General features: G+C 37.4%; 1 protein-coding gene across 2 annotated transcripts in view; it reads right to left on the reverse strand.

Annotated features, from left to right (window-relative positions):
• Positions 1-26,362, reverse strand: part of Slc39a8 (solute carrier family 39 member 8) — a 79,357-nt gene that overhangs the window by 44,756 nt on the left and 8,239 nt on the right. The window contains exons 1-2 of one of the 2 annotated variants that reach the window (XM_074041442.1): positions 8,286-8,398; positions 3,917-4,079 (exon numbers count right to left, since the gene is read on the reverse strand). In XM_074041442.1, coding sequence (XP_073897543.1) covers positions 3,917-4,079; positions 8,286-8,294 — 172 coding nt within the window. In that variant the 5' untranslated portion in view covers positions 8,295-8,398. Of the gene's footprint in view, positions 1-3,916; positions 4,080-8,285; positions 8,399-26,362 lie in introns of those variants that run through there. The other variant, XM_074041441.1, reaches the window with a different exon arrangement.

Genomic DNA, 26,362 nt, shown 5'->3' on the forward strand with positions numbered 1-26,362 from the left:
TATATCAAGAACCCAATGGATTTAATTATTTTTTAAATATTTCCTTGTGAGAAAACAACAGTACACAAGGGCTAGGGAATGGAATGAACTTATGAATACCAGTATAGAAGATCAAAGACATAATCTTCTTAATCTGTTCCAGGTATTGTTGTAAGCACTTACATATGGTAATTCATTTGAATTAATTTCTGTAAGAAAGGCACTATTATCATAGCCATTTTACAGACAAGATAACAGGCATGGAGACATTAAATACAATGCTCCAGATCACATAGCTACACTAAAATGAAAATTATTTCACATCAAATAGGCAATGCACTGCCAATTTAAACAGATTAGTAGTAAGAAGTGCTATACTGTGTTAGCTCCTCTGTCTAAAAACCTGCTGCCTTTCTGATCTTCTATGAATTGTTGACTTTTCTATTTTATTACTTTGTAGTGTTGACCCTACAATTCTCTCTCATTTCCTGCTTCCTGCTTTCCTGCTCTTACCACCTGGATCCTAAAATAAAGTAACCTGGGCAGTTGGGATTTAAACCACATTTGGATATCAGTAATTAACCATTAATGACTAAAGGGTTTTCCTTTTTTGGAGTTTTACTGACTGGAATTGAGTACATGCTAGACATAATGTATTTATTCAACAAACTTAACCTAACAGTCTGAATATAGCACCTGTGTGCCAGGTGCCAGATAATGTTCTCAGTATTTTACAAATATTAACTTACTTAGTCCTCCTAACAGCACTATGAGAAAGAAACTATTTTAAATGAAGAAACTGAGGCAGAAAGAGGTTTAAAGTCATGTGCCCAATGTAGCTGGAAAATGACAGAGCTAGAATTGCACCCAGGTGGGTTGACTTTAGAATCTGTATGACCAGAAAATGTTAGTATATTACAGCATTTTCTGAATTTATTCTCAAATATAAAGTATAAACTGTGTCAAAGTTAAATAAACTTGTAGAAATATAAACATACACTATCAAAAATATTTGAACAATCAGCAGTTGTTCAAAATTGCTATTATTTCAAAATTGAAATTATCCACAAAATTGTTAATTATATTGATGAATTGTGCTTGATGACTTTTATTCTTTGTATAGATAAGCATACAGGATAAATGGCACATAGGTTCTGAAGCTCAGACAACTTTCTTTCAGCAATTAACTTTAAACTCTCTGTACAGTTTCTTCGCCTATAAAATAGGAAGGGATGCATCATATAATTGTATGAATATTAAATGAGTTAATGTACGTACAATAGTTGAAACAGTACCTGCTACATAGTGAATACTACCAACAATTTAGTTAATATCGTTATTCTTTTCATCACTATTGTTATTCTTATTATTCATATATAAAAGATCAAAAGATACATACACAAGTAATCCAAAAATAAATAAAATAGGCATTTTGCTGAGTCTTCCCTTGCCTTTTCTATTTTACTGTCTTCACATTCTCTAAACTTGTGTTTAGCTCAGTGCCTTCAAATGTCATCTCTATGATGACTAATCTCCAGCCTCAATCTCTCCTCTGAGCTACAAATGTGTGTGTGAGTCTCTGCCTACTGGACCTCCTCACTTGTGTATCTACGCCAGTTCTTCGGCGCTACTATGTAAAATATCCTCTCCACCCGCTGGTCTCAACAATAAATAGCTCCTCCCCAGTCTACATCCCCAGAAATGGATACAACCAGGTATTCAGTTTCTCTGGTTCAAACTTTGACTCACTTTTCCCCTCCCACATCTGACTTGGAGGCAAACAACCTTAGAACAATCTCCAAATCCATCCGGAATCTGACCACTTCCCACTTCTGCTTCCCCCACCTTAGGGCAAGTCCCCATCATTGCACACATCCATTCCCAGCAGTGGCGTCCTGACCAATCTCCTTGCTTCTGCTCTTGCCCCGTGTACTCCTCAAGGTGCAGGCAGAATGCTCCCTTACAGATCCAAATAAAATCATGGCACTTCCCTGTTAGAACCCGGCATTCAGCATGAATCCAATCAATTGTCCACACACTACCAGACCTTCCACATCTGTCCTCCACTTGCCTCCACTTCCTTGTACTCCCTCTGCTCACTAGCTGCAGACACACAGGCCTGTTTCCTTCCGCATGCCTAGCTCGCTCCCAAGCTACACTGGCTGTTCCTCCACCAAGAATTCTCTACCCACAGACGATCTTGCCATGGCCTCTCCTCCAATGGGACTCTGCTCAGCGTAATCTCCCCGCTCTGTTTATCTAAAATCTTGTCCACATCCCCGCCACTCTCTCTCCTTTACCATCTTTATTTCTTAGCATCTATTACTCTAAAACTGTAGCATTTATTTTCTTGTTTGTTTAAATATATACTATTTCTTTTCTCTACTGTACACCCTAAGAGGACAGGGAAATTTTCTTCTTATTCATTACTGAATCCTCAGTACAGAAGACAGTACACAGCAAATTTATGGAATGAATTAATGAAAACTAGATATCCATGTGGGGCAAGTAACAATTTTGGGATTTCAAGAAACTGTAGCTGAGCATGGTATAAACATTTATAATCCCAGCACTCAAAAGGCTGAAGCAGGAAGATATCGAATTTGAGGAGAGCCTGGGTTACATAAGAAGACCATGTCTCAAAAAACCAAGAGGGGAAAATTTCATATAACTAACAAATAGAACCCTTAAGCAATTGGATTATTTCCCTGTTGACAGTATTCTTCCACATATTTAAGTACTTGAACTGTATATTAAGCAAGCACTGCTCTTCTATTTTAAATTTTTCTTTACAGTATATCATTCCTTTAAAATGCAATATTTATGGCAGTAACATTATAGACCCTTAAAAGATTTGCTAGCATTTTTCATCTATGAATATTAAAACATTAATAATGCATTCCTTTAAAATTTAACCTAGAAATGTGTTAGTTCCTTTATCCCTTCACAAATAAATACAGATAAACTGAAAAGTTTTAAAAGAACATGATAAACAAAAGCTGATAAAAACTAACTGATCAATTATAAGTCAAATAGTTCATATGGAATCCAATACATGCAGCATAAAATTTATATCACTTAAAATCAAGAATTTAGTTTTATAAAGTTTTTTGTTATTTTTGGATTTTTTGAGACACAGTCTCAGTATGTACCCCAAGCTTACCTCAAACTTGAGATCCTCCTGCCTTAGCCTCCCAAATGCTGGGATTACAAGCACGTACCTGGCAAGTTTCATGATAAAAGCAAGAGCACACAAGGAAGGGGTGAGGATAGGTAAGACACCTAAAAAACTAGCTAGCATTTGTTGCCCTTAATGCAGAGAAACTAAAGCAGATACCTTAAAGCAACTGAAGCCAATAGGAAAAGGGAAACAGGTACTAGAGAAAAGGTTAGATCAAAAAGAATTAGCCTAGAAGGTAACACCCACGCACAGGAAATCAATGTGAGTCAATGCCCTGTATAGCTATCCTTATCTCAACCAGCAAAAACCCTTGTTCCTTCCTATTATTGCTTATACTCTCTCTACAAGAAAATTAGAAATAAGGGCAAAATAGTTTCTGCTGGGTATTGAGGGGGGGGAGGGGGAGGAGTGGGTGGTAAGGGAGGGGGTGGGGGCAGGGGGGAGAAATGAACCAAGCCTTGTATGCACATATGAATAATAAAAGAAAAATGAAAAAAAATTAAAAAATAAAAAATAATAAAGTTTTTAAGTGGTACTGAGTAGACTTTTGAGTCCATAAGTAAAAAAGTAGAAAAGCATTACTTATGAAGCTTAAATGAGTTCTAATTATTCTTACTCTAATACTTTCAAAATACAAGTATTTTACACAGAGATTGTTTGTAGGTTAATTAAAAGCAATAAAGCAGAAAAAGAGGCATATTAACTACATCCTCATACTCGCTCTTTTCAAGTAAGAGACAGAAAATGTTCCTGTACCTTCTGAAAGGCTTGGCTTTGATTTGTGCTTGAGCCTCGCCTCACAGGGGTGGAAGTTCAGCTGCTGTAGGACTGCTGGGCAGATGGCAGAGAAGTTCGAGCTGGTTATCAGGGTAGTATTTGAAAAGCCATGAAGGGAAAAGATCTCTTCTGCAGATAAACACTGAAACAGAATAAACACAGAAATGCAGCATTAATATGGTAAATGCACTCAAGCAAAGACACAAAATATTTTATCTGGGTCACAGCACTAGCTTTTTATACCAAAGCCCACTACAGAACTGTGTGAACCCCTACAATGGGGAAGCAGCCCTCACCTCTTTAAACCTAGAAACAAGCAAATAAAATAGGGAAAAGCCTCCTCAATCAACAGCCCAACAGCATACCTACAGCAGACAAAAAGATGAAACTTAGTTTAGGACTTGAAAACAAACAAAAGCTGGACTGGCATGTAGCTCAGTGGCATAGTGCTCGGCCAGGACGTACAGGATCCCAGGTTTCCCTAGCACTGCAAAATGAATAAATATAAATAAATAAATAAAAGCATACCAGTAGTCCTGGAGCAAAGGACTTGAAGATAATCTTACAATCTGTCTTCCCTCTCTGTTTATCTTTTTTGTTTGTTTGTTTGAATGAGTATTTTGTGCAGGCTAGTGGAGTGATTCTTAATAGCATTTTTTGTAAACATCTGTTTCTGGAGGGTGAGTATGGTGCAAAACTGGGTACACAAGAATGTAACTGGGAAAATGAGACCTGTTGGAACTATTCCAGGAATGGGGGGAGGTGGGATAATAGAAAATGAAGGAGGGGTTGAATTCAACTATGACATATATTGTAAGAACTTTTATAAATACTCAGTCAAAAGAACAATGCAGGAGGTATCACAATACCTGACTTCAAACTATATTACAAAGCAATAACAATAAAAACAGCATGGTACTGGCACAAAAACAGACATGAAGACCAGTGGAACAGAATAGAGGATCCAGATATGAAGCCACACAACTATAAGCAACTTATCTTTGACAAAGGAGCTAAAAATATACGATGGAGAAATAGCAGCCTCTTCAACAAAAACTGCTGGGAAAACTGGTTAGCAGTCTGCAAAAAACTGAAACTAGATCCATGTATATCACCCTATACCAAGATTAACTCAAAATGGATCAAGGATCTTAATATCAGACCACAAACTCTAAAGTTGATACAGGAAAGAGTAGGAAATACTCTGGAGTTAGTAGGTATAGGTAAGAACTTTCTCAATGAAACCCCAGCAGCACAGCAACTAAGAGATAGCATAGATAAATGGGACTTCATAAAGCTAAAAAGCTTTTGTTCATCAAAAGAAATGGTCTCTAAACTGAAGAGAACACCCACAGAGTGGGAGAAAATATTTGCCAACTATACATCAGACAAAGGACTGATAACCAGAATATACAGGGAACTTAAAAAACTAAATTCTCCCAAAACTACTGAACCAATAAAGAAATGGGCAAGTGAACTAAACAGAACTTTCTCAAAAGAAGAAATTCAAATGGCCAGAAAACACATGAAAAAATGCTCACCATCTCTAGCAATAAAGGAAATGCAAATTAAAACCACGCTAAGATTCCACCTCACCCCTGTTAGAATAGCCATCATCAGCAACACCATCAACAACAGGTGTTGGCGAGGATGCGGGGAAAAAGGAACCCTCTTACACTGTTGGTGGGAATGTAGACTAGTACAACCACTCTGGAAAAAAATTTGGAGGCTACTTAAAAAGCTAGACATCGATCTACCATTTGATCCAGCAATACCACTCTTGGGGATATACCCAAAAGACTGTTACTCCAGAGGCACCTGCACATCCATGTTTATTGCAGCACTATTCACAGTAGCCAAGTTATGGAAACAGCCAAGATGCCCCACCACTGACGAATGGATTAAGAAAATGTGGTATCTATACACAATGGAATTTTATGCAGCCATGAAGAAGAACAAAATGTTATCATTCGCTGGTAAATGGATGGAATTGGAGAACATCATTCTGAGTGAGGTTAGCCTGGCCCAAAAGACCAAAAATCGTATGTTCTCCCTCATATGTGGACATTAGATCAAGGGCAAACACAACAATGGGATTGGACTATGAGCACATGATAAAAGCGAGAGCACACAAGGGAGGTGTGAGGATAGGTAAGACACCTAAAAAACTAGCTAGCATTTGTTGCCCTTAACGCAGAGAAACTAAAGCAGATACCTTAAATCAACTGAGGCCAATAGGAAAAGGGAAACAGGTACTAGAGAAAAGGTTAGATGAAAAAGAATTAACCTAGAAGGTAACACCCACACACAGGAAATCAATGTGAGTCAATGCCCTGTATAGCTATCCTTATCTCAACCAGCAAAACCCCTTGTTCCTTCCTATTATTGCTTATACTCTCTCTACAACAAAATTAGAAATAAGGGCAAAATAGTTTCTGCTGGGTATTGAGGCTGGGGGAGAGGGAGGGGGCGGAGTGGGTGGTAAGGGAGGGGGTGGGGGCAGGGGGGAGAAATGAACCAAGCCTTGTATGCACATATAAATAATAAAAGAAAAATGAAAAATAAATAAATAAATAAATAAATAAAATTTCCTTTCAAAAAAAAAAAAGTCACAATGTACCCCCAACACAACAATAAAAAAAAAAACATGTTTCCTTACAGTTTCATAGTTAAGTAATTCATCTCTCTTCTATAGAGCAATAATTCCAATGTATAAAAACTGGAGATTTCTGCTGTTTTTTTGTGTGATAGGCTGTTTTTTGGTTTTGGTTTTGGTTTTGTTTTGTGGGACTGGGGTTTGAACTCAGGACTTCACATTTCCAAAACAAATGTTCTACTACTTGAGCCACCCTCCAGTCCATTTTGTTCTGGTTATTCTGGAGATGGGAGTCCTGAGAACCACTTGCCTAAGTTGGCCTCAAACCATTATCCTCAAAATCTCAGCCTCCCAAGTACCTAAGATTACAGAAGCAAAAACTATTGCTTACTAAAATATATGTTCTCCAGTGATGTGAAGCTTTCTATATTATGTAAAGTTTTAAAAATAGTACTAGGGTCTTTAAAAATTCATAAACTTTAAATTAAGAATAGACTCTGCATTAGAAAAAAAAATCTATGTAAAAATCACTTTTCAAAGGCATCACTTTACTCCCATGTACATTTTATTATAAGCTATCTTCTATATACTTGCATTATTAAGAAGAATATATAATAGATATATTATATATAGTTTAGAATGTGAGAAATATTCACTGACTCAAATATAAGAATCTGTCTTTAATAAATGCAATTGGGAAAATTTCTTCACACTTCAGTCAACACGTCAACCCCACTAAAACCTTAATTGTGTGTTATAGACTGAATTGTGCCCTTCAAAATTTGAGCTTGAACTTTGTCTCTAGAACCATAAGAAAATTAATTTTTATTGGTTAAGACACCCAGACTATGGCATTTTGTTATGGCAGCCTGAAGTGACCAATATACTATGAAAGATATTAAGAACTCAAAAGCTGATGCTAATCAGTTAGCCATAAGGTGCTATAATTCCCTTTACAATACAATGAAATTTCAAATGTCATATTTTGGTACAGAGAGATCACTGCTGTCTGTTTTAAAATGAAGAAGCACCAAATACACCACATAATTATCAAAAGCTAAGACCTGACAGAAAATGCACATTTGGGTTTTCTTTTAGTGTCTAAAGTTGTTCCTTAGTCAACCCACTCTCTCATTCAAATTTATAACGACAGCAATGTGCCGGCCCTAAGAGACACCAAACTCACTGCTCTACTAACGGTCTTCCCTGTGGCTGAAAATACAGGACACTACAGTGATACTCAGAAAAAATAGCTGGATACCAATCAGTGAAGGGAAAGTGGATATGGTTTATTCATCACCATGCAGATGCCAAAAAGCATAATTGCTAGGCTCAAAAATTACAGAGTCTACGTGATTCAGCCAGCCACTGAAAGCTTCTTCCAGTAATTGATAGGTGTGTTAGCACAAATACAAAGCAGCACTGTTTCCTTGCAAGGATGTCTTAACATACTTGGACTTCAAGTTCCTCCCACTCTGAAACCAGAGGTAAAAGGGAAGCTTCCCATAGATATTCTCCAAAGGCTTCTCAGAATTCATATCATAAGACTTTCTAAAAATAGACGATGATTAAGGAGCTCATTTCTGATTCAAATTGTGACCCATTACTAGATTGGGAAGTCCACTTGCCAAAGCACAGTCAGTATTTCTTAATGAAGTAAAATGCAAACTAGAAGAAACCATTAAGTATATCTATGACACATAACAGGATTACTTAATCAGCCTAAAGTCTTCAGTTACACAAAATACATACCACACACATGGTTACTGGATCACAGTGGGTCACTTATTGTGGATGGAGACCAAGAGTTTCAAGGTCATGGTCTTTAAAGATGCCTTAATTGCACATTGTGTGTCGTTAAATACACTCTCCTGTGTACAGTTAGAAAAAACAAACAATATAGTCATGTGAACATATAGTTAACATTATGAGATAGCTTAGGCTCTTCATGATCTGGGCAGCATTTGTGTAGAAATTTTAGCCTGGCAGGTGACCAGGAATAAAGTAGTTGACAGTGACAACTTCACAGTCACCAGAAAGCACACAGAGATATAGCAGTGAAAATATTCAAGGCTTTGACTTGTGATAAGAGAATAAGAACAGAATATAAACAGTGTACTGAAACAGAATCAATGACCCACCTGATATATTTTAAATTGCCATCTATTAGTAAGTGGAATATAAGAAATTTTGGACAGCAGCCTATTTGGGCTTCAGTCTTGATTTTTATTATACTTTGATTTACAAAGTTAAACCCAAAACAGAAGAAACCAGTTGTCTAAGAAAGGGCCTATTCCCTATAGCAAGGACAAACAGGATGAGGGCCCAGTGTCTGAATGGTGAAAGCACAAAACCAGTCGGACCACTCAACACTCACAAGGATGTTTCACAGTCTCTCAAGCACATCCTTTAACCTCCAATGAAGTGAATGTTTAAATACATTGTGGAAATGATAAGACCACCAAGAGCTCCTCAAAAAACAATCCGAGGTGATCACACTAAAGAGCTATGCCTTAATAAAACTCAGTGCACTTCTACCACCTCCTTCACATTTACAGACTGACACTTTCTTCCCTCAGCATTTTATACAATTGAAATCCGCATATTATTTGTTATTATAATTATAATAAAATATTTATTGTAATAATTCTTGTTAAATTATAAGAAGTTACAAGGAGTATGGCAAGATTTGAAATTACATAGCTAAGGACTGGCTCATGCCTATAATCCTAGACCCACTTGGGTTAAAAACACCGAGACCCTATCTGAAAAAGTTGCAAAAAAAGGCAGGGGGGTGTGGCTCAAGTGTTAGAGCACCTACCTAGCAAGTGTGAGGTCCTGAGTTCAAATCTTAGTACCAACAAAAATAAGAAAAAAAATTATATAGCTTAGATATTGACAAAGACTCTTTGTATGAATAAATTTTAGTCAATCTTCTCTGACCCCAGGCCTTTACCTTGGCATTCATCCATATGGGGCCTGCACTACCTTGCTTTAACAAAAATTCTGTTAAGTCAGTTTAGAGAGAATCTTCCCACTCTTCAATATCTGGTCACTTTCCACATCTAGTCAAATTCCTCATCTCCTACCCTCAACATCTGATCAACTTGCCTTTAACAAGAATTTTGTTAGGTCCATTTAACCAAAATATCCCCTACCCTTGTTGTTTCCTCTGAGTGATTTTCTACCCACTGACCCCACTCTGCTCCCCTTGGCTTATCCATGTTGTATTTGGAATATTGTATGTGGAGTAGAACCTAGTTATACACTGAGGCTTTTTGCAGTGGCCAATTTTATGTTGACTTGACTGGCCACTGGATCCCCAGATTAAACATTATTTCTAGGTATGCCAATGATGGTATTTCCAGATGAGATGAGCATTTGTTTGGTTTGGTTCATTTTGGTTTGGTGGAACTGGGGTTTGAACTCAGATCTTTGTGCACTCTACCATTTGAGCCACACCTCCAGTCCATTTTGCTCTGGTTATTTTGGAAATGGGATCTAGTGAGCTATTTGCTCAGAATGGCCTTGAACAACAATCCTCCTAATCTCAGCCTCCCAAGTAGCTAGGATTACAGGCATGAGCCACTGCAGCTGACTGAGATTAACATTTGAATTCAGTGGGCTCAGTAAGTAGATGGCCCTCACTTATATGATTGGGCATTATCCAATCTGTTGAAGACCTGAATAGAAAAAGGGCAGAGAAAGGAAGAATTCTCTCAAGTGTTCCTGCCTCACCACCTGACCTGGGATGTCTTATCTTTTTCTCTTGACCCTAGTCTGGAATTTACACCATCAAATCCTCTTTCTCAGGACTTTGGCCTCAATTACATCAGAAGCTTTCTTGGATCTACAGCTGGCAGATCACTGGACTTAGTCTCACAATTGTATGAGCCTCATAAAGATTTTCTCTTCCTCCTTCTTTTCCTCTCTCTCTCCCTCTTTCTCTCTCTCTCTCTTTCTCTCTCTCTCTCTCTGTCTCTCTCTCTCTCCCCCACCTCTTGTTCCTTCTCTCTCTCTCTCCCACCCTTCCTCCCTTTCTCCCTCTTTCTTTCTGTTCTTCTGTTTCCCTCTCAATAGATAAAAATATTATATATATATATATATATAATATATATATTATATATAATATATATATATATCCATATCTCCTATGGGTCCTATTTCTCTGGAGAACCCTCAGTAACACACCCTATTGCAATCACTCCTGAATAGAAATCTTTTTTACTACATTAAATACTACTGTCAGGCTCTAATTTTCTTTAGCAGTAACAAGTATAATTATAATAGCCATTATACTACCCATTGCATTAATTATTTTCTTCATTCCACAAATATTTATTGAATCATAAAAGTCTGGTGATTATATTGATGGGAGAAGTGTAAAGATGGGGGAAGCTGGTGGATGACAACCAGGAAAGAAATAGTACAAAACTAGATAAGTCACAGCACCTTCTCTCAAGAGACCTGAATAACTGAGGAAGAAATAAATCAGGCAAACCAAGATCTATAAAAGCACAGTGAAAGTGACAAATCCATGGAAAGATAATAATAAAGATGATGAGAGTTCATATGAGGGAGAAATTATATGCAGAAGAAATAGTCAAAAAATGACTTTGAGGATAGAACTGTGGGAAAGAAGAAAAAAGACATTGCTCCTGATGTGATTAAAGAAGCAAGGCAAAAAAAAAAAAAACTGCATTTAGCAGGAGGAGCTTGGTTTTAGACATCTGAAGTTGCAATGCTTGCAGTATACCAGTTGAAGATGAAGGCAAACCTTCTGTGAGAAAGGTAAAAGCCAGAGACACAGATGTGTCTCTCTTCTGCAAAGAGATACTAGCTGAGTGGGCATGGAGGAAGTGACCAGGAGAGAAAGTATGTAGAAGAAAGAGAAAAGCCTTGGGAATATCTACATATAATTTGCACATAAGCAGGAAATGGAGCCAGAGAATAAGATGGAGCAAGAATAGTTCAAAACCTAAGGAGTAATCTAGGCCAGTAAAATGTAATGAATATCTATGGCTTTATGTCTGCCTGAGATTCATTCCATCAGCCAGTACAGTCCACCCTACTGCCATGGAAGTCCCCTTCTCTGTGAAATAGATGGGACAGAGCAGGGAACAAATGACACAGACGTGTCTTCACGCTGATAGAACTACAGAAGTCTTTCTCCCTTAAAAATGCTATGAGTTTGAGGATTCCTTCAACCACTTTTGCCACCATATAAAAGAAAGCTAACTAAGAAGCAGCGAAGCAGAGATTTCCAATATCATCCCTACTTCCTGGATATAGCTGTGCCTGAAGCTGATTATGTCCCTTTACTCTTCAGTTACATGGGCGAATACATTCCTTTTTTCAGCTTAAGCTAAAAAGAACTTAAAAGTTTTGGGGTTTTTTTTCCTCTTGGCTCTTCTAATGAATTGTTCTGATTGACACATAAAGTAATTACTTATAAGTCATTTTTTTAAAGTTAGCAAATGAATGCTACATCCATAAGCTGTAGTGAGGGGTAAGTTTTCCACTCTTTACAGCTTCTCTATTTCTTTTTCTTTTCCTCAAAACATGAGCCATTTTTTCTATTGGCCATCTTGTCAAGTGGCACCCATAAAATAATGCAAACAATAGGCCCATTAGGTCATGGCCTTCACACTACACCAGAAATGAAATAACATCCCTTTCAAAGTCACCCCAGAGATAATTTCAGATTTTTTCATGGATTGAGACTCTGAGGTAAATTGAGCAGTTCGTATTCCCAACAAGGACACTGCAAGCTGTGGCTGTATTCTCTCTGTGTAAATAAAGATAGGGAGAGAGAGAAACATGTAATACATTTAGACTCATTGACAATCAAGATTAGAATGGAACATCGAGTCCCATTCATTTCCCTAGGTTATAAAGCAACTGAGCTATACCAACATTAAATTTCATTGCAAAGCCCCAAAGGAAGCCAGAGGCCAATGTGGGGTTAGAATCCAAATCTGAAGGATCTCTAATTTCTTTTCTTTTAGTGACTTCTGTACCCTGCCTTGCTCTGCCACCACTGCTATAGCTCTTGTTTTCTCAGCAAGAACTACAGCTGCCTTCTGGAATTTGGCATGTGTGGAGCTGCAATGAAAGGCTTGGAAGCCATGCTTCCCAATTCCAAGTGAAGGATGGTCTGCTGTTCTTTGCAGAGATGCCACAATGAAAAAATCTAATAAGAACCTGTCTTCATCTATTCTGCCTTCACTAAAGCCGTTTCCACTTCTTCCTCTTTCTCATTCATTTATTCATTAACCAAACTGTTTGATTGCACTTGACTAACCAAACAATTTGATTCTCTGGGCAAGGGTTGAAAATAAGACATGGTTCCCATCCTCAATAGCTCTTTATTCATCATAGAAAACAGACAGATACAAAGCAGATAAGTCTAATAAAGATTTGCACAAGGTATTGTGAGATAAAAAGGAAGAGGTTAGGAAAGACTTCCTAGAGGAGTGACATGTACAGTCTGGAATGTTAATTTCATAATTCTGATGGGTGAGGAGACAGACATGATTTATAAAAAAAATTAAGGAAGAAATCAGGATGCAAAAGAGTATGTGATTACTTGACAAATGAATTTTCTAAGCAATAGTTAACATAAGAATTCTATGAAGCTACAATAAAAGAAACTACAGCATGTTATAGTTACTTAACATGTATCCTTTTCTAACTCCCATATTAACTACTGACAGTTTTTAGGCAAACTCTGTATGAAGAAGTTATGTCTTAGTAAGGTAAATTGTCCAAATTGTAAGTGTTAAAGACCAAACTCAAACCTGTGTTGTCTCATGTCTTCTGACTTCTAAGCTAATACTCCAGCTAATATGTCTTGACTAAACACTGATAATAACTCAAATAATAAAGAGAAAATCAATTAGGTCATGGCATGGAGTATATTTTATTGTGCTGTTGGTCATGTAAGTCATAAAAGATAAATTATTCTTTTACTCTTCATGTATTTAGAATCTACTCAGAGTGACCTCAAAAACAACACTCCAATTCAAACATCAGCCAAGTTTCTCACCATGGTGAGAATTAAGAAGGAAATCGAAGGTGGTTATTTTCTCTTGCCCTTCTATAAGCCCTTTTTCCTCAAACAGGAAAATAGGGTAATCACAAAAATCATACTCGAGCAATAAAAGCAGACTGCCCAGAACCTGGCCCAAGTCCCTCCAGCAAGGCAGCACTGCTGGGAAGTGCTCTTGTATCCCTGGGTGAACACCTGGGTGTGTGTCACCTGAATGCTTTGCTTCCTTATTACTATTTTGAACCCAGGACAGCATTTCTGCCACTCCAGCCAAGAAGCTAGTTTGTTGAGCCATTTGTCTAAGCTATCATCACAAAACTATACAACTGTGAGATCAAAACAATGGGCTAGAGACTAGCGGGAATGTATTTAGAGAAGGAAAAGGTGAAGATCAAAAATGATTACTTAATGGGAAAGAGGTCTCTAGAATCCTTGAGCTCCTATTACCTCACTATTTACTAATATTGATACATAAGATTACACCTGGCACACAATAGTGCTCAGTCAACATGTGTTGAAAAAAATGAATGAGGAAATAATATCTTGTGGAACCAATTGCAAAACTGGTGCAAGTTCACAGTACTTACTAAACAAAATTGAGAAAAAGCAAAAGAAATTAAGTGAAGAATACATAAGAGTGTTTCATATAGACCCAAAGAGAACAATGTAAATATACAAGTTTAAAAATGATGGTTTAGATTAACAATTGGCAGGTCATTTCTGACACCAGAAACAAGTGAATAGTCCCCACTATTCACTCTTCACAGGTCACTGGACAATGTCATGGAGTTGGTGATTATTTTTTTCAGTTCTGGGGATCCTATCTAGTACCTGCATATGCTAGGTGAGAACTCGACCACTGAGTTATATTCCAAGCCCTTGGTTTTATTTTGTTTTGTTTTCAAACAAGATCTTGCTATGCTGCCCAGGCTGGCCTTGAACTCATAATCCCCCTACCTCAATCTCTCAAATTCTGGGATTACAAGAGTACACCATTATATCTAGCAATAGCTGGTGATTAAAAAGCTCCACACTCATGACAGGAGCACCCAAAGTAGGAATGGCTGAGGGAATCACTTACAGACTTTTTATTGCTGCAATTATGGAACTAAATTGCAAGAAACTGGAATTTCACTCCTTTTTAATATTGCTCAATATATATATAAGCTGAATCACTCTCCGTGCACTTCCTCTTGAAGCTCTCTTAAATGTTTCTTCAAAGTTTTTGCATTATTATTTTATCAAGAAAAAGACTGGATTTTCTAAAGTTTGTGCAAAGAACATTCTAGAAAGATAGTCTGTAAATTCAAGAGTTGGTTAAGCAAGTGATCGCAACCTGTTTTCCTGAGATTAATTCTATAATTTTCTCCTCAGGTTTTCTGAAAGCCACTACGGTACACACCTGCAGCACACACACACACACACACACACACACACACACATTCACACATGCACACACATACATACTCCCATAAACACACACTCACATATGTTCACATACACAATCTTACACACACACATTCTCATTTCTTGCTCTCTTAAAATTCTCTCTGAACAGATGAAAAACTTGATTCTTAAATGTATTATTTTAAAAAGAAAGTTGCCTTATCTTAGGACACATTGTCAAGAGAAAAAAGATTATTATGAAATGATACGTACAGAACAAAATTCTGACTATAAAGAGGGTTAAATATAATCTGGAGACATGACACCTGCTCCAAAATGTTAACAGTGTTTATATCTGGGTGGTAAAATCATGATTGATTTTATTTTTTCCTTTCTGCTTCTCTGTGTCTGCCAAAGTTTTAAACAATGTACTTGTATTCCTGTTTCATTTAGAAAAATAAAATTATGTTATGGTTTTCTTCTTTTAATCTGTTTGTTCTAGGTACATACACCCACCAAGCTAGAATTTTAAGATTTTACTAAAGACAAAGAAAAGAAATAAAAAAGACATTTTAAAAGCTACAATATGACTTTGCAAAAAGATTTACAGTTTTCTGACTTTTTCCATAGCAACTGGCAAGTTTCCCAGCCCTGTTCCATGTTACATTCAGTATCTCAAGGCCACTTGGTCAGGGTTCCTGCCTTTCAACCCTGAGTTGCCCCCAGCTGCATGGGCCACCTACTTCCCATCACCTGTGAAATGGCCCAATGGGCCTTCTCTTATCCACTGCCAAGGTCAAAAGGCCTTTTTTCTTTGCTATGCACCAAGGGCCTCCCACTCAGTCCTTCTGAGAAAAGCCTCTTCTCCAACTCACAGCTGGGTAGACCATGAGGAACGATCTCATCCTTCAAAGCCATCTCACCTCTGCATACAAGTACTGGACTTGTCCATCATAGGGCCAATCCTATGAAAGTCCATTAGCGTATTGGTTCTGAAAGCATGGTCCAGGAAACCCTGGGGGTTCCCAAGACCCTGTTAGAGAATATGCAAGGTCAAAATTATTTTCATAATAACAAGACTGCATTTCCCTGTTTTAACTCTCATCTTTTTGAGTGAACAATGGAGTTTCTGGATGCTACAAGACATATATCATAACAGATTGGATGCAGAAGCACATATGGGAATGGAACTATGTATTCAGCTACATAATAAAGAGAACTGCAAAAGACAAAACAATGCCACTCTTCTCACTGTTTTTTTGGTCATGGACGATACTGCTTTTTTTTTCACTTAAAAATGTGTCATGCAATGGGTTTATTATTATTTTATAAATTAAATACATACTTCAAAACTTTCTCAACATTAGTTTCCATAAGGGTAAATAATAATAGATATAAATCACATACACTGAGCTCTTTATGTTCTCCATAATTTCAGAGTACAAGAAAGTCCTGGGACCAAAAAGTTAGAGAACTTCGCACATAAGAATGACACAAAGAGACAGGTACTGCTGGTTCACACCTATCCTAGCTTCTTGGGAGGCTGAGAGCAAGCAGATTGCAGTTCCAGACCAGCACAGGCAGAATTTCACGAGACCCTCATCTCAACCAATAGCTAGGCATAGTAATATACCCTGTCATCACAATCTATGCAAAAGGCTGAGATTGGGAGGATTACATGTCCAGGCCAGCCAAGGCCAAAAAAAAAAAAAAAAGAGAGAGAGAGACAGAGAAAATTATGAGACCTCATCTCAGTGGAAAAAAGCCAGATGTGGCTCATGCCTGTCCTTCCAGCTGTGGCAAGCAGCATAAATAGGTGGATAGTGTTTGAGGCTGGTCAGGAAAAAAAGTGAGATCCTATCACAAAATAACAAGAGAAGAAATAGCTAGAGATGTGGTCCAAGTGCACAAACCTGAGTTCAAACCCCAGTACCACCAAAAGACAGAGAGAGAGAGAATGACACACAAAGACTCATGTGCCACTTAGCAGAGGAAGTAGGCACTCCTAATGTAATCATCCTAATGTAATCTCATCTAATACACTTCTCATCTTGTTTATCTTACAACTCCACAAGATTGTTTGTACTGAAAATGTCACCATCACGTGGTCCCTCATACACCCAAACTGTCCCCCCCACATAATAACAACAAAACAAACACTTAAAATACGCACCTCTGCAAGTCTAAAGTCTTAACACCTAAGAACCTCAATTATCTATCTCTAATCTTTTCCTATCCTCTACCAACATATATGAGCTCTCTATTTAATAAGCTTTATATTTTACCTTCACTGTGACTTTGCACTCTCATGATCTAGAATTCTGATACCCCTCATCTCAGACTATCCAACACCTGTGTGTCCTGGGAGGCTCCATTTGGAATCCACCTCTTCAGCTTTACCTTGCTATGCTTACCCCTTCCTTTCCAGACTCCTATGTCCATGGTATTTATTTGTTTAGCATTTATTGTGACTTCCTTATATGTTTATAATTTGTGAAAATGGATATCTCTTTAATAAGATCATAGAAATCTAGAGAGGATAGACTTCTTCCTTATTATGTCTTTCTCAACCTCTAAGAAGGCTTTGAGCATGAAGATACTTGATTTATAAACACTCACTAATGACAGAAAAGAAATTAAAAGCTAGTACTGTGTCTGAATATAATTCTGAGAAATACAGATCAATAATCTGAGAGTCATTTACCAGGACCTATGAAGAGATGAATTTTACAGTTATGAGGTTTTCTGTTCATCCTATGAAACTTTCCCAGAATCTGCTTGACATGGCCTTGGTACTATAAATAAGCTAATACTGACACCAATGTCTCAAAGTTGTCCTTAAAAATATAGCCATGAGCTATGGATAAAATCAGTAGTACAGCACATACTTAGCATACCCAAGGCGCTGGGTTCCATCCCCAGCACTGAAAAGTACTAAAAACTTTATTATTTCTTTCTACTTAGACAGCATAGGGGTGAAATTTTAACATACTATTTCTTATATATTATTTTTAAATTTTTATTTGCATCAAAGAAAGGAATTGCTGCCTTACCTTGAAGTAAATGAGCCATTTAGGTTAATTGAACTGATTTAGAAGGTTGTTTTGGTATAAAACCTATGGTTCAAAAGATTGAAGTTAAGTCAAGCATGGTGGTGCACGCCTGTGATCTCAGCCCTCAGGAGGCTGAAGCTGGAGGATTATGAGTTTGAGGCCAGCCTGAGCTATGTAGCAAGACCCTGCCTCAAAAACAAAACAAAACAACAACAGCAACAAAAACCAACATTGAAGTTACTCATCAAGAAATTTACTTATCAAGTTACTTATCATTCACCAAGTATTTCCTGAATAACAACCATATGCTAGACACTATGCAGTTCAGGAGATACAGAGGGTGATCAGGATAAACCTGTTCTCTTACGTCACAGATCTTACAGACAGCTGCCAGGTTCAGACCATATCATAAATAAATGCAGCATGGTCTGCTAGGTGCTAAGGTAGGATCCCTGAATGGAAGACCATAGAGCAATCCACCCTAAAAGTCATGAGATTGCCAAAGGCTTGCTAGAGAAAACAACATCTAAAATGACAAACAAAGGAAAAATCACAAATAAGGTTAAGGAAATATTGGAGTGAGGACTGATGCTGAAGGGTCATAAATGCCAGGCAAGAAGTTTAGAATTTATTTTAACTCTCCTAAGGGTCATTTGAAAAAAAGCTGACATGCTCAGATTTGCATATTAGAGTTATAAGCTTTGCAAAAATGTGGAGGGGAGAGAGAGAGTGAGTGATGGGGCCAGATTGGATGGAGAGGGCAGCAGCACCAGCATGAGAGACATTTACTGAGCACTTATAACATGACAGGAACAAAACAACTAAATCTCATCTTCACTCAAATTTCTCCATTACACAAGAGGGCACAGGAGTTTAGAGAGATTAAATGAACTATATTCAGAAGTTAATACAACGGGACTTAGGACCATTTGATATGGGAAAGAGAAATGGGAGGAGTGGAAGGAAGAGAGAAGAGAGGAGTAGAGAATAATATCTGGTTTCTCAGTTTCATCCAGTGAGCCAGTGCTGATGCCTATGACTGAGAGAGGCAAAACAGGATTTCCAGAAAGTCCTGATGGAGAAAGAGATGGCATTGATGAGTTCTAATATGCAGCAGCTTTATTATTTTTAACAGGTTTAGACCTGTTGAAAACTGAAGAGAGAGGTAAGAGTTAGACATCAATCATCCTGGATATCCCTGGCTAAACCCCAAGACAGAAATCTGAATCAAGCCAACCAAAATTGAAAACATCTACAGATAGCCAAGTGCAACCACAGGAATGATTGAGGGTGTACACAACACGTAATATTGAAAGAAAATGCTCTTGAGATGGATCCCTAAGGCACATTAATATTTAAAGCATGAGGAAAGGAAATTGAAATTGAAAAGAAGGAGCCAGATAGGTAAGCAAAACACAGCAAGACACAGCTGCCAGTAAGGAAAGGATGTGTTTCAAGTCGAATGTAATCAACACCATCAAAGTTTACAGAGAGGTGAGGCATGAGAAGCACCCATTGTGTTTAACAATAAGAAGGTTCTGGGTGACCTTGTGGAATAATTTCAAGGAAGTGGTGGGAGAAACCCAACCACAATGTGTTGAGGAGTGACTGTGAGGTAAGGAAGTAGAACAGGCATTCATACATTTCCACGCTCCAGTTACACACAAAAAATGAGGTACAAAAACTGTGGAATACTCAGGATTCATAGCAGAGGAACCTCACCGGTACAGCATCTGCTTAAAATCCATGAAGAGGAAAAACCTGAGGATTCAAAATGGGAACCTCTCATGTCCCTGTGGGATTATGGAAATTAATGAAACAGTACATACGCACAATGCCTGGCATTCGAGAAGCACTAGTAAACGTTAGCTATTGTTCCTATGAGAATAGAGTAAGCCCGCCTTATCCGTGGATTAATTACCTGTGGTTTTGACTAAATGCAGTCAAAAATAATAATGATACATTTTTTTAAATCAAAGGAAATTTCAGAAGCCAGAATTTTATATCCATGCACATGCATTTCGCAGTTCCGTTGATGAGAAACTCAGCATTCCTGTGTTATCAACCATTGTGTTGAAATCATTGTGAGATCTGCTGAGGGTTTCCTTGCCCTTCATTTTGTGAAAATCTGCCTCCAAAGGGCAAATAGTGCCCCAGAAGCAAGGTAAAAGTTAATATGCTTAATATAAGTGATAAAGTGAAAATTTGAGATTTTTTGGAAAGCAGCACGTCTTTAGCAGAAGTTGGGCAGCACTGAGAAAAACGAATCAAGCATCTGCAGTATTCACGTTAAGGAGCATGAAAGAATCTAGTTTGGGGTGAGCACTATTCAAGTATACACAGTAATTTTTGTGACAGTAGAGTAGTCTACTTCATGTGGTTTCAAGTAATGGATGCTCAGCCCTACTGTACATACAGTTCAGGTAAATTTGAGTAATTTTAAAGTACTGAACTCTATGCATCCTGGGCATGCATGATTTTTCCTCAGTGGAGGGCTCCTTGGAACCATATAACTGTGGACACCAAGTGTCTGCTTAATAGGAACTCTATTATGCTTCCCCAATACAGTGAAGGCACTGCCCATAACATTTATTTCAGTGGTACTCATTCTAAGATTAGGAGCAAAGTGGGTGCCTGGCTGTCCATATTTATATGTGCAGCTGAAGTAACCAAAGGATATGCCTAGATTCTGAGAGCACTTCTAAAGAAAACTGTAGTGCATAGTGATTTCATATAGAAACCTAACTACCTGTTACAACCCATAGCACACATCCTTTAACAAAAGTGTCTGTATGTTTTATAACACGTGTTATCAATATTTATGAGAAGCAGGACTTGTTACCCCACTAGAGTCAACCTCGCAATTTTGCTATCCCCTTCCATCTGAAACTGGGCTAACTTTCTCTTCCCATGCCCATGAAGAGCCATGTCTCTCATTTGTCTTCCCAGTTAGACCAGAATGGCTCTTGTTCTCTTATTTGTCTTCCAGCTAACAAGATTCAAATGATCAGGGACTGGGTCCTGGATTCTTTGGCTTACAAAATCCATATAAAGGTTTATATATATTTAGAAGGTTTATATATATTTTAGATCTAAATGTAAAAACATAATTGTATCAATTTCTAGAAGTATAATTTGAACTACTAACCACCCATATCTTAGTAGTGATGTAAATTTTGGAGAAAAAATAAAAGAAACAGCCAACTCCTAAATATAGCCTCAGAAGTCTATAGGAAAAGTAGTAATTTCGATGTGTATCCAAATATTCAAGTTATTTCATTTTATTGTATTTTCAGGAATTTATTACCAGTGTTTGGCAAAAGTGAAGTAAAATAAAGATGAAATGGTCAAAACCTTTCTCAAGGTGAGAATCACCATGGAAACTAAGACTGAAACTAAAGTTGCCAGGCTGATTTATATTTCCCTGAACATTTTATCTTATTTATCCTTGCTGGACTTTTTTGTTTGTTTTGGCTTTGGGTTTGTTTTGTTGTTGTTTATTTTTTATTTTGGGGAGTTTTTGTTGTTTTTTGTTTTTGTTTTTGTTTTTGTTTCAGTGACAATGGGGTTTAAATTCAGGCCTTCATGCTTGCAAAGCAGGAGTTCTACCACTTGAGCCACACCTCCAGTCCATTTTGCTCTGGTTATTTTTGGAGATGGGGGGTCTCATAAACTATTTGTCTGGGCTGACATCGAAACAAAATCCTCCTGATCCCAGCCTCCTAAGTAGCTAGGATTACAAGTGTGAGCCACCAGTGCCAGGCCCTTACTGTTTTTTGTATCTGTGCTTTCTTCTGTAGATTGACTAACACAAGGTGCTCAGGTCTCCAGTAAAAGACAACTTTGTTGAAGATAACATAACTATATCAAGTAATACAGTATTATGGTGACAATAACTATGTACTAAGCACAAAGTCTGAGTCATGCATGATGCTATTTTATAAGCATTGTCTTTTTATTATTATCTGAAGTAATATAATTTATGGAAAAAATCTTGTATTTTTATTGGTAGCATAAATAACTCACTAAATATATAAGTGCCTGACACACCGATGTTTATCTCAGCACAGTTCACAATAGCCAAGCTATGAAAACAACCCAGATGCCCTGCAACTGATGAATAGATCAGGTACATGGATGCAATTGGAGAACATCATGTTAAGTGAAGTAAGCCAGGCTCAGAAAGATAAAGGCCACATGTTTTCTCTCATGTATAGAAAATAGATCCAAAAGATAAACATATACACAAAAACAAACAGAATCATATACAAACATATATCTAGAACATGTTTGTAATGATGGAACTACACTATGTAACTCAGGGGAAGAGGGAAAGGAAAGGGGAATGATAGAGTGTCAACAATATCGTAATATAAAATACCTGTGAAGATAGAGGATATAAGGGCATATATTCAATGGGAAATGGGAGGGAAGGGGTAAGGAAGAGCAATGGAAAGGGTGAAACTGATCAAAGTAAAGTAGACTCACCACAGGGATACAACATGAAACCCCTTTGAACATCAACTTAGAAATTAATAATGAAAGACAGGACTGTAAAACAGGCACTGTGGTGGGATTACATGTTGGGGGAGGGTAAATGGAAGAGATTAAGGTGAGAGAATATGGAAGCAGAACCATGAAACCTCTTGCAATTGCTTTAAGTGGAGCAGGAGGCAGTTGAGGCAGAGAGGTGGTAGGGGCCATCTAACCAATGTATAATGTAAGCCTATTCAAAACTGTCACAATGAATCCTCCATATACAACAAATATATACTAATAAAAAAATATAAAAGAAAAATAAGCGCCTGAAATGTAGCAGATGTTCCATAAATGTTCTTATATTTTAGGTCAAACAACCATCTGATGGATAAGGTTCATTCATTTTGATTCACAGATATGAAAACCAGGGATTGAAGAGGTAAATCACTTGCCTGTGACTTAACAAGCCACTAAGTGACAGAATTAAAATTTCAGCCCAGGTGTGTCTCACTTTAGGCCTTAATGCTGCATTCTCTAATATAGTTGAGATCAAAAGAACTCACTAAATATAGTGATGACAAAGCTGGATTCTCATTTGATTTTTTTTTCTAACTATTTGGCTCTTTCTAAAAGAAATTAAAAAGCCAAGGTGCTAAATATTTAGCTTTGAAAGCCATAATGCTACCATTCATTTAACCCCTTTGATCTACTTTCACAGATACATGTTTTTGCTCTCCTTAAACATCAAGCCAAGAAAAGCAGCAGAGAATCTTTGAAAGGAGACAGAAACCAAATTAAACAAGGTGCATTCTGAAAGTTTCCTATACTCTCAAATCCCATCATCACAAAGGTAATGCAAGGGTAGTTTTATTTATTTATAAAAATAAATTTCAAGACTCAGCAAATCCACTTAACTGTGGAAACAAACAACTGGGAATAGTTTGGGAATAAATTAATTAGCTTCAATTAGAAACAGGACTCTAAAGTTATATCTGTTTTCTAAGATTGTCTAGAGTTTGGCAACGTTCACTTTTAAAATAAGTTGCTATGTATATGATCTCAATACTCATAGTTCACACTTAGGAATGTGTATATCCCTTGAGGAAACAGCACCCTGCACACAAGTAACTGGGAAAGTCTTGTTACCAACCACATTGAGCTGCCTTCATGTGGGGGTCACTTTTCTTTTCCCTGAGAAATGTCGATCCTTCTCATCTTCAGGCCTTATTTTTTTGATGGTACTTGGCTTTGAACTCAGGGCTTTGTGCTTTCTAGCAGGTACTCTACCATTTGAGCCACACATCCAGCCAGGCCTTATTTTCCATTCCTATTTATAATTCCATTTTTCTCCACAACTCATACTACCACCAAAACAAATGGATAAACATGGAGGATTTTAAATGCATTGAATTTAAAGAAAACATACTAAGACTGCAGTCATAGTTAAAAAGCAATGGGTTTTACCATAGGGAAATTAAGTCCCTGCCTGTCAAAATCTCCCAAGATGGTACAACAAGGAAACAAGAATGCAGTGTGAACTAAGGAAAGGCCATCATCTATAAACCTCTCACCCACCATCTTAAAAAAGAAATAAAGATCTACCCTAAGTAAAGAAAGAAGTTTACATCTCCCTCTCCTGGTGACTGTGTGAAAGGGTTCAAGCACACACTTAGAGGTAATGCCTAGTTAGAGCTAGCAATTCTGCTGAAATGTTCTGCTGCCCTACTCTTGCTTCAACTCATTCCCCAACACCTATCCTTCTCCAGTGTTGAGCACTCAGAAGCACAATTACTTCACAGACGTGATAATCTTCCACAAGGGTTCCCTGGTAGAACACTTCTAGAATCAAAATGAGCGCTAGACTGTAAGTTTTCTACTAGTAAATGTAATATAGCACATTAATAGAAGTAAAGACAAAAGCCATTTGATCATCTCAATAGATGCAGAAAAAGCCTTCGACAAGATCCAAAACCATTTCGATAAAAGCTCTAAGAAAACTAGGAATTGAAGGAAAGTACCTCAACATTATAAGAGCTATATATGACAAACCTACAGCCAGCATTATACTTAACGGTGAAAAACTGAAACCATTCCCCCTAAAATCAGGAACGAGACAAGGATGCCCACCATCTCCACTTCTATTCAACATAGTACTGGAATTCCTAGCCAGAGCAATTAGGCAAGAAGAAGAAACAAAAGAAATACAAATAGGTAAAGAAACTGCCAAAATATCCCTATTTGCAGATGATATGATCCTATACCTTAAAGACCCAGAAAACTCTACCCAAAAACTCCTAGACACCATCAACAGCTATCAACAAACAAAAATCATTAGCTTTTCTATACACTATTAATGAACAACCAGAGAAAGAATATATGAAAACAACTCCATTTACAATAGCCTTAAAAAAAATCAAATACCTAGCAGTAAATTTAACAAAGAATGTAAATGACCTCTATAAGGAAAACTATAAACCCCTGAAGAAAGAGATTGAGGAAGACTATAGAAAATGGAGAGATCTCCCATGCTCATGGATTGGTAGAATCAACATAGTAAAAATGGCTATACTACCAAAAGCAATCTACATGTTTAATGCAATTCCCATCAAAACCCCAATGACATTCATCACAGAGATTGAAAAATCTACCTTAAAATCATTTGGAAACACAAGAGACTGAGAATAGCCAAGGCAATACTCAGCAAAAAAGAACAACTCTGGAGGTATCACAATACCCGATTTCAAACTATATTACAAGGCAACAGCAATAAAAACAGCATGGTACTGGCCAAAAACAGACATGAAGACCAGTGGAATAGAATAGATGACCCAGATATGAATCCATATAATTATACCCTACTTATTTTTGAAAAAGGTGCTAAAAATATGCGATGGAGAAAAATCAGCCTCTTCAACTAAAGCTGTTAGGAAAACTGGTTAGCAGTCTGCAAAAAACTAAAACTAGATCCATGTTCATCACCCTGTACTAGTATTAACTCAAAATGGATCAAGGATCTTAGTATCAGACCCCAAACTCTAAAGTTGGTAAAGGAAAGAGCAGGACACACTCTAAAACTAATAAGTATAGGCAAGGACTTCCTCAATAGAATCCCAGCAGCTCAGCAACTAAGAGAAAGTATAGACAAATGGGACTTCATAAAACTAAAAAGCTTCTGCTCAGCAAAAGAAATGGACTCTAAACTGAAGAGACCACCCACAGAGTGGGAGAAAATATTTGCCAGCTACACATCAGACTAAGGACTGATAACCAGAATATACAGGGAACTTAAAAAACTAAATTCTCCCAAAATTAATGAACCAATAAAGAAATGGGCAAGTGAACTAAACAGAACTTTCTCAAAAGAAGAAATTCAAATGGTCAAAAAACACATGAAAAATGCTCACCATCTCTAGCCATAAAGGAAATGCAAGTCAAAACTACACTAAGATTCCACCTCACCCCTGTTAGAACAGCCATCATTAGAAACACCAACAACAACAGGTATTGGCGAGGATGTGGGGGAAAAGGAACCCTTGTACACTGCTGGTGGGAATGCAAACTAGTACAACCACTCTGGAAAAAAATTTGGAAACTTCTTAAAAATCTAAACATAGATCTGCCATACGATCCAGCAATCCCACTCTTGGGGATATACCCAAAAGAATGTGACTCAGGTTACTCCAGAGGCACTTGCACACCCATGTTTATTGCAGCACTATTCACAATAACCAAGTTATGGAAACAGCCAAGATGCCCCACTACTGATGAATGGATTAAGAAAATGTGGTATTTATACACAGTGGAATTTTACTCAGCCATGAAGAAGAATGAAATCTTACCATTCACAAGTAAATGGATGG

This window comes from Castor canadensis, chromosome 9, assembly GCF_047511655.1.
Source record: "Castor canadensis chromosome 9, mCasCan1.hap1v2, whole genome shotgun sequence".
Lineage (NCBI taxonomy): Eukaryota > Metazoa > Chordata > Mammalia > Rodentia > Castoridae > Castor > Castor canadensis.